Raw genomic sequence first — 9,762 nt, 5'->3', positions numbered from 1 at the left:
AGGGTTCAGGCTTGAGGTGAGACCGCCAAACTACAACATACACACACACATATATTATATATATATATATATATATATATATATATATGCAGAAACAGCCAAATTCATAGGCACACAACAAAATGCTGCACAGTATATGTACGTGAATCTACACATTTACACTAAGAAAAAAAAAAGCGAAGATATTGCATAAATACATGCTACATACACACACGCACGCACACATGCACGCACGCTTGCGCATGCACGGACACATACACTCACACGTGCACAGTAATAGCCTTGTGGCATCACCCTCTTTCCTTCCCTCCTTTCAAACTTTAACCAGAGCCATTTCCTGCAACAGCTGAGGCTGCCGCATAGCAACTGGTCAGATCGCCTTAGCAACAACAACATTATCACTCATTTGACCTATTCATGACAGCAAAGTAATTTTTTATTTTTTTTTTACACATGTAGGGTTTACTTTGAGAGATTAAAACTTTCTTAACTATTTGCTCTGTAACCCTATTCCCATGTTATGTTCTGTTATTTCTTTACATTGAAAACGTTACTTGTAATACTGCTTTAAATGGGATGTTCAAGAGTAACAATAAACAGCTTTCAATTTTTGTTATCAGACTTAAAAGTGTTTTTGCCAGCAGGACACCTAGCTGCTTGATAAATTGCTTTTCCAAATCTTTGAACTGGCAGGTAAATTGGGGCAGGTATGGTGATGCTGAATAAATTACACTTCTCTGCAGCTGCTGTCTAATTTCCCTCATGTGTGTGTGTGTGTGTGCCCTCCTATCACAAAAACCCTCTTCAACCTGGCTAATAAATTGTAATCATTCTCAGCTGCTCTACATGTAAAGGTGTTAAATTGCTTTAATCCAACAGCAGTCATGCTCTGTAGCTACAAATAAAAATGTGGAAATGGACAGCCAGTCTTTCCATGTTACATTTGACTTGTGCAGCTGATACAGAAAGAACACATTTGATGCTGAACTAAGGAGTAAGAATGGAATAACACCAAGTCACAAGTGTTTCACACATACACACCATTCAGTTTCGCTCTCCATGAGTAATTCTATGTTTTGCTTTAAGGGAAATTGGTGCACTTTGGCCATAATTGTTTCAAAACTGCTAGCTAATTATGACCTTTTGAAAACACAGTGTACAGATTGAATGTGACATTTTGCTGCGCCTGCAGAATATAAACGCCCTCTTGCACTGGCTGAAGCCCAGTAAAACCTAATAATGAAAACAACCATGTTCTAACTAGAGCTTGAAATGAATTAGAAAGGCTGCATTCAGAGGTTTCTGCCCACTGACCTCCAGAACAAAATACTACTTGCACTTTGATACAGTTAGGCTGTCAGCTGCACTTTTATTTAGGATTGTATGATGTTATCATTGTGCCACCATGGTGAAGTGATTATAAGACAAATCACATCATAGTCAGCAGACAGCCATCCTCCATGCTTTGGATGCAAAAGCTATTCTGCTACAACCAAAAACACATTATTATCATCAGCAGAGGTACATATTGATCAACAGTCTCATGTAGTAAAGCATATAAAGTCCACTTTGACATAATTTGAGATAAGATGAAGACCATAAAATCAATAGCTTAACAAGCAATCAAGCGGACCTTAAGTCAAAGTTTAGTTTTTATATAGTACATATAACAAAGTATTTACTATATACATCAAACTGTCTCACCTTGACACTGGAAGTGCACACTATTTGTTATTCCAACTCTGCAACTGGTAACACAGAGTCTATCCTGTTAGAATACAACATCCATAATTACAAATTTATAATAATACATCTTGGGGGTATGCAACATCAAATGCCTTTTTGCTTGCTGACCTTTCCTATGTGAAGCCTACCCATATTATGAACACTATACACAAAGTATGGTGGTGTGGAGAATTTACTTTAAAGTTCCAATATAAAGCCATCACCCAATCAGAAAAACATAAAACATATGTTATAGCCATTTGCTATTGTTTGGCTGATGTAAAATGACAGATTCCCAGCAGCAAAAGTTGCAGTGATAGTCAGGACATGTAGGACAGTTAGTAATTCGCAACTCGACAGGAGATGTTCTGCACAAGCTGAATAAAGATCGTGTTCTCCTCTTAAACTAACTGGCAGCGACCATCACCGCTGGCTGACCACTTCTCTCACTTAGTCTTTCTGCTTATAGTAAACAAATGGACGTCTGGCTTTTGGTGACCAGTTTCTTCAGGGCGGACAAGAGCAGAAAGTATAGCATAGAGGTTAATGATAAGATAAAAAAGAACCAAGAGACTCTCACAAAAGTAGTATTCATCTGACAATGATATCTGTCTGGCAACAGTTGCAAGAGAGGTGAAACTTATTTCACTCTCTACAGCAATTAATGATAGACAATACACAGTCAAAGACTTTCTCCCCTCTGTCCGACTTGTAAACACCCACGCAAAGACCCTGTTCTGTGGTGAGATGAACATCTCTCGTCTGATATGATCCTTATATTCCCAGAGATCAGCTTCCTTAACGCCACACCTCTCACAATAGAACTGCTGTCTGTGTCCGCAATAGTCTTTACCAGAAATAGTTCCAGCCTACAGCCTGTCACAGTGCATGGATTTCAATTGAACCTACTCAACCATATTCCCTTCATCTGTCATAATGATTTTTAAAAGAAAAGCAGGTCCTTACAACTTTAGCTCTAAAAACATAAAATATTGCCCATGTGAATGCACGTGTGTACATGTGTGCATTTGTGTTCCCTTACCTGTAATAGTCCTCTGCTACCATCTACTGGGTAAAAACATAGAATTAAACTGCAATAAAGCCCTTGACATAAGATCTTAGAGTATCAGTACATTTTCTGAAATACAACTTTCTTTTGTACAAAAGTAGAAAAAAAGCTGTATATATATATCACTTGGTGTTTGCTTATCTTAATTGCTCCCCAAGATTTTGTCATAACTTTACTGTATATATCAACCAACAATATATTGCAAGATTAAAGATGTAGAAAGAAGGAGAACATGTTTTAAATATTAAGGTTTTACAGAATGGCGCCATTAACATTTAACACAAAGCACATTATGCACACGTCTTTCTCTACTAGCCACCGATAAACTGTCATAGTTTCACTTTATGACCTACATTTTGACTGTTTAACTGTTCAGTTGTATACAACATGATTGCACCTGTTGACTCCCGAAAATAAAGTTGTTCTTTTTATCCACAGTTTTAAGTTTTAAAGCTGTCAATGTCCATGAACTGGGATGTGATAGTTTGACTTTGTTTCTTTTCTCTGTTTTTTGAATTGGTCTCACATTTATTTCCAGGTAGCATTTAAAAGTTCTTTCAGATAGCTCTTTTCCCAGCTGCTCAGAGACTCTCTGAGACTCCGGGGAGTTTGGTCTGCCGTATTCTCACGGTAAAATAAAACAGTGGTTTAAGCCATGGAACTGGGGCACAGCCATAGACAATACTCTGCTGTGTTTCACAGTTTAACCAAATCATTGCTATATAGGTTGTTTTGAGCCCAAACACAGGCTGAACTGAACTCGTTTACTTGGACTTCTTCTTATCTTTATTTTTTTTACATGTTTAAACCTTGGCCCTCTTCCAAACAACTTGTTTGGACATATGTTTTTAAATTAAAAACATTGCTCAGATAATACCTTTTTTCAACAGTTTGGCTTGACTTTTAATTTTCCATTTTAAGAAAGTTCTTCTGTGTGTCCAATGGATTTGATAAAGGTCAATGTTAAAATGCTTATATGAAAAATTCATATCATATGGGAAATTAATACCGGTATAGGGTACAAATTGGTGTAACGCCCAACACTAATGACAGCGACCTGAAGATTTTAGAAAAGTTTGTGGTCATGATGTATGACAGATCCAGCGAAGCAGGAGGAGTAGATGAAGCCAGGTTGGACTTGTTTGCCAGAAAGCAAAGGCCATATGCAGCATTGCTGCAGCATGTAATGTATTTAGCCTACCAGGCAGACTGCATCTGGAGTCAAGCAACTGTATGCCATCCAGAAATACTGAGTCCTTCTGAGTGGGGATGGACCAAGAAAGGTGATCTATGGCAGATCTTCTGGACAGAGCTATCACCAATTGTAGAGAGCTGTCAGCAACTGACCAAATGTGGATGCAAAGCAGAATGCCGTGGAAGATGTAAATGCTATCACTTTGGTCTTAAGGTGCTGACACACCGAGACGATTATCGGCCGTCTGACAGTCTGGCGAGGTCAGTGACTCGAGTCTGTTCGGTGTGTCCCGTGCCGTCGTCAGTCTGAGGGGCTGTCGGCGTTCATTTTGGCCGACCTGACATGTTCAGTCGCCGGCAGGGCAGTCGGGACTCACCCGGAAATGGGGAGCAGGATGAGGTGACTAGAGTCTCTCAAAATCTGATGAAGATCTTTTAAACTGACCTTTGTTGATCTGAAATGAAGACAGATTCAGCAACTGCACACACACACACACACACACACACACACACACACACACACACACACACGGCCTATTTCTCTCTTCAAATGTTTTCAGAAACACGTTTCAGTGAACTATTTTAGTCCAATATGAGATCGTATTCTGAACAGCCGCCATGACAGTCTGGTTTTGAATTTCCGGAGAAAACAAACCCATGTGACGCGCTCGTCCAATCAGCTGCGGGTTTTCATTACTTGGGCAACAATACAGATTAGCTCCGCCTGCTGTTATAGAGATGTATTACGTCTCATCTCGTCTTTTTGGTGTGTTCTGTGGCACTTTTTGGACCAAACGGGGAGACTGATCATTTTGACTGGCTTTTCTGTCAACGGTCAGCCGTCGGCTATATGTGTAAGCAGCTTTACCTGTACAGCACTGTGCAGCTGTAAGTGCCAGGACTAGCAATGTTGGCTTTAATGAACATGAATATAATCACCCACATAAATACAATGAACATAAAAAAGGAAATAACATAAAACCTCCGGTTACTTTGGCATACTTCATAATCATTTCTTGATCATTTCATGCATGTTGTTTCACATTATTTACTATAAATACCACAAAAAGACTCTAAACACAAAATAGATATGTATGTGACATCTCTATAGTCAAGAACATAGGATTCAAAGGTAAAAACTTTGAAATATGTCCCATGAGTAAAATTATGTGGCAAGATACGTGTTTTCCAATGCTGGAAATGGCGGCCATCTTGGAAAATGGCGGCCATTTTGAAAAATCAAGTAGCTAACGTTATTTTTCAAATTATTGGCCCCAGAGGGATAACCACACCAAATTTGGTGCTTGTATCCACTTGTGAACGATTTCCCCCCTTATCTGGCCCACTATAAACTAAAACTCTTAGGCAATTCATTTTCTTCTACACTATCAAACATGCACCTCGATTTTAACTGATTTCTGTTAAACCAAGTTAACAAGCCAGCAAAAAGGGGCATTTGTGTAGAAGAGAACTTTTAGAACACTAAATTATCTACAATAAAGACCTATATCTCCAGTTACTAAGCAAAGTACAGACCTGTGGTTTCACATGTTTGACATTAATTTCAGGGCTAAACATATTAGTGGGGATTTAAGGCACTCCTGTAGGAACTATGCTTCAGATTTAAGAAGAAAGACAGCTCCACTTTTAAATAACTTTGGACTTATTGCAGGATGTTAAATAATTAGCCCTGTGCTTGATCACACCTCTACGGGATGGCAATGCTGGTGTGCTACTCCTTTTATCACCAGGAGATGGCACTACTGCTTTACAGTTCATAATTGGAATGATCATGGTTAACATTATTTCCATATTAAAACAAAAGTTTTATGATATTACATGAGTTTTTAATAAGCATATTCTATTAGTTTTAGAAGATCATTTTTATTGGACCAGTTATTATAGAATGATTACTGCAAGAATGCATGATCATTGTATCATACATTTCAATTTTTTTTCAAATTTCAAGCTATCTAAGTACACTGTGATACATATAATTCCAAAACAAAGACTTCAGAGTATGAGTTGACATCCGGAAAGTACTTTAAAGATGGGAAAAGAGACCAATGAGAAGGAGACAGAAGCTCAAAGATGCTTGAAAATGAAGTCTGCAGGACAATTCACAGTGGTGGAAAAAGTACCCAAATATTTTAAGTAAAAGTAGCAATATCATAACCAAAACTCTGTTACAAGTAAAGCTCCGGCATTCCACATGTTACTTAACAGTACAAAAGCATTAGCATCAAAATACACTCAAAAAGAAGGAAAAAGTACTCATTATACAGAATGGCGCATTTCATTTTATTATATTATTAAAAAATATTTCATTAATATGTATATGCATCAATTCAATGTTGCAGCTGATAAAAGTGAGGCGTATTATTTACTACTGCCCGGTAGCTTGTGAATTACAGCAAGGGATCAATAAAGTCTCTATCTATAAAAATACATAATGTATTTGTTAATTATATGTTGTATTATTGCATAACCAGAATCTACAAAGTAACTAATGGTATCAAATACATGTAGTGGAGTAAAAGTACCATATTTCCCTCTGAATTGTAGTGGAGTAGAAGTATAAAGTATCAGAACATGAAAATACTCAAGTAAAGTACAAGTACCTCAAAATTGTAGTTAAGTACAGTACTTGAGTAAATGTACTTAGTTACTTTCCACCACTGATAACTCAACGCCCGTTTGCAACAGGGCAGATCAGAAATCACCTTATCACACTGTCAATCACACTGAAAGCACACTGCTTTTTGTGCATGTGTGATTAATTAGTTGAGAGAAAGAGGGATTGTATCTTGTTATGTATATATCGATTAGCTTTTCTAGGCCATCAATGCTGCAGGACATCTACACAAACCATATTTGCTGTTGTATCACATTTATTTATCACAGTACAGTATGTGAGCTTGATCTGTAATATCTGCTGTAATAATGTCTACATCCCTTGAGGTGGCAGTGTTGGTCCATAATAATGCTTATCACGGACCACAGAGCAAAGTACTGTACATCATAGACTGTATAAAGAGGCAATGCTGTACTGTACATGCACAAGGCTTTGTGAATATAATAGAATAGTGAAAATAAATCTCTACTACTACTCCACCTACTACTAATACTACTTTTAGTACTACTAACAATTAGCTAATAACAATAGGCTAATATTAATAATAGGCTGATAACAATAATATTAATAATATTAATAATATTAATAATATTAATAATAATAATAATAATAATAATAATAATAATAATAATAATCATAATCATAATCATAATAATAGTGTTATTATTCTTATTATTAAATGAATAATAGAAATAAATAAAGAAATCACAATTTTGTCCACCACTTCTGTTAATAACATGATTTAAGTTAATTTGAGATAATGCCCTCCTCTTCTCCCCCTTAACCGCTCCAAATTTGTCCACCACGTTCCTGCTCGCTGATTGGTCCGCTCTCTGATTGGCCTGCCCTCTGATTGGCTGAAAGTTCCGTACTCGAACAGTCAATCGACGCTGTTTGTTTGACTCGCCTGCGGCTAAAATTTGGACGGTGAGCCGCTGCTGGAGGCAATGTGGATACAGTATTCAGGTTTTCATTTTATAAATAAGTGCGTCAATACTTACGCAAACTGGCGGAAATGTAGATAGAGGCTTGTCTTTTTCACTTCTTTCTTTTCCCGGTTCTGTGAGTGGTGTTCCTCGAGCGCTTTACATGCGGACTGTCATTCAGAAATACTACAGCCTCACGTGTTTGACCTTAGTCTATCTATTTTAGATATTTTTTCCTACATTTACTCTCATATTTGTCGCTCGCGTCGTTGCAGCCTGCTTTGTACACTTTGACATAGTCGACTTCACTACAAGTTGGCGTTTCGGCAGACAGACGTTATGTAAATTATTGTTGGTTTGAATCACGGATTAAGTTATCGCAATCATAAAACCATTGGAGAGGAGGTGAAGGACTCTTTTTTCTGGAGAAAGGCATGGTATACGTGCAGGTCATCAGAGGGTAACACACTGTGGAGAGCTCATCACTTTTTTACAGTAAGTCCGACGTTATTAATGAGCCAAAGTAACTGTAACATTGTAATATGTAGGCTTTATAATGTATCCTCACGGTCTTAATGCGTGTCTGTCGCACTTTAGAGTGAATATAAAGTGAACTTGTATTATCACCTTTTCATTCGTCTTTCTTTTCGGGTTACAGAATTTAGTTTTGCCCTGATACAAATTAAATTTGGAGTCAAATGTATCTCATATTCCTATATAATCTTCAACGGTATTAATCTACAGAAGTTATTACTTTAGGTAAAGTGTTGCCACTGAATGCAAATAAACGGAAACAAATAGCCAGGTAAATTATTGATTTTAAACAAATGATAAATATAAATTCTTTAGACCTCCAGTTTGGATGATGATAATGCAAACAATCACAGGTTGCAGCCCGTCCTCCTTAAATACACTTTTACTCCTTAATTTACAGCCACTTTTAGCTGCTTTTTATGAAGTTTTAGGGAATATATGTTCTCCCAGTAAGATAAGTACACTACTTATTCAAATAAAAATGTGACTAAACCTGACTTTGGTACTTTGGAAATCTATACTTGATTGCCACAAATCAAATCAACTATCCTCCACTTTTAAGTGTGTAGATGTTTCTGGTGAAATGAGACGCTGAGGCTGACAGATTCTGATCAAAGATACAGAATGTGAAATTGTTGAAATAAGACCTCATAAGGTTCAGGGAAGAATTTATGTGGCAGAGATATTAAAACCACTGTAAGTAGAGCCATATGGACAGGTGGACAGAATAAATCTCTGAGGAAAATACTTTGACTTCCAGCATATCTCTGCTTCTGTGCTATTGCTTTAGGACAAATTTGCAGTGGTGTCCGGGCAGTGATGAGCACCTTTCTTTATTTTGACTTTTGTAGTTCCAAATAAGGTTCAGAAGAATACACTGAATAGAGAAGATGAAGTAGAAACCTTTTGGAAGTGAGTTCATGTATTCTTTCACTGTCTTACATCTACCTTTAGAAGCTTCAGCCTGGTAGGTTTTAAAACATCTGTATAGGAATTAAAGGTGTTATAAGAAATACACATCTCTCAGTTTTGTTTAGAGAAATAACAGACTTTTATTGTATTTCTTTACTCTATTAAGGAATAACTTGATTATTTTTCTACCAAGTTATTCCTACTTTTCTCTCTTCTTAAATTCAAGGCAGGTTTTCTCGTAGATGCTCACCAGCTGTCAACCAGTTGGTAGAAAATATTTTTTTTTGTAATTCCTTCGTGTTAGCAGCTATTTTGGCAGCAATTAATAAAAAGAAAAAGAAAAACTTCAGATGGTGAAATAATAAATACAGACCGTGGATTTCGGGTATAAATCAGACTCTGATGGTGGACAATACAGCAGTTTTGATAAATCAATGTAACATGTCATTTAAAAGATATACATGCACCTTCAAGGTGGGAAATAATGACTTAGTATCTCCCAAATATATAATATATAAATAATAATATATCACCTGTTATCCTTCAATAAGCAACTTTAATTTCTTTTCTCTCATTTCCTTTCACATCAAAGAGGCTGAGAATTCTTCTTTCTGAAAATAAACCCAAAATGGAGCTTCTCTGGGTCTATCTGTTGCTGAAGGTGGTCCTGATGTCGGCTGCTGCCAGGGGTGAGTAACAGTAGCACTGATTTCCACAGAGACTCTGAGCCTTGCAGTTATCAATGCCAGCATTAAGATAGTTCACTG

General features: G+C 37.0%; 1 protein-coding gene across 2 annotated transcripts in view; it reads left to right on the top strand.

Moving 5' to 3' along the window:
- Nucleotides 1-7,522: 7,522 nt before the first annotated feature.
- Nucleotides 7,523-9,762, top strand: part of fgfrl1a (fibroblast growth factor receptor like 1a) — a 70,676-nt gene continuing 68,436 nt past the window's right edge. Inside the window, exons 1-2 of one of the 2 annotated variants that reach the window (XM_028590164.1) lie at nt 7,523-8,044; nt 9,588-9,684. In XM_028590164.1, the coding sequence (XP_028445965.1) occupies nt 9,624-9,684 (61 nt within the window). In that variant the 5' untranslated portion in view covers nt 7,523-8,044; nt 9,588-9,623. Of the gene's footprint in view, nt 8,045-8,967; nt 8,996-9,587; nt 9,685-9,762 lie in introns of those variants that run through there. The other variant, XM_028590165.1, reaches the window with a different exon arrangement.

The sequence above is a fragment of the Perca flavescens genome, chromosome 10, assembly GCF_004354835.1.
Source record: "Perca flavescens isolate YP-PL-M2 chromosome 10, PFLA_1.0, whole genome shotgun sequence".
Taxonomy (NCBI): domain Eukaryota; kingdom Metazoa; phylum Chordata; class Actinopteri; order Perciformes; family Percidae; genus Perca; species Perca flavescens.
This window is presented reverse-complemented; position numbering and strand designations above follow the sequence as displayed.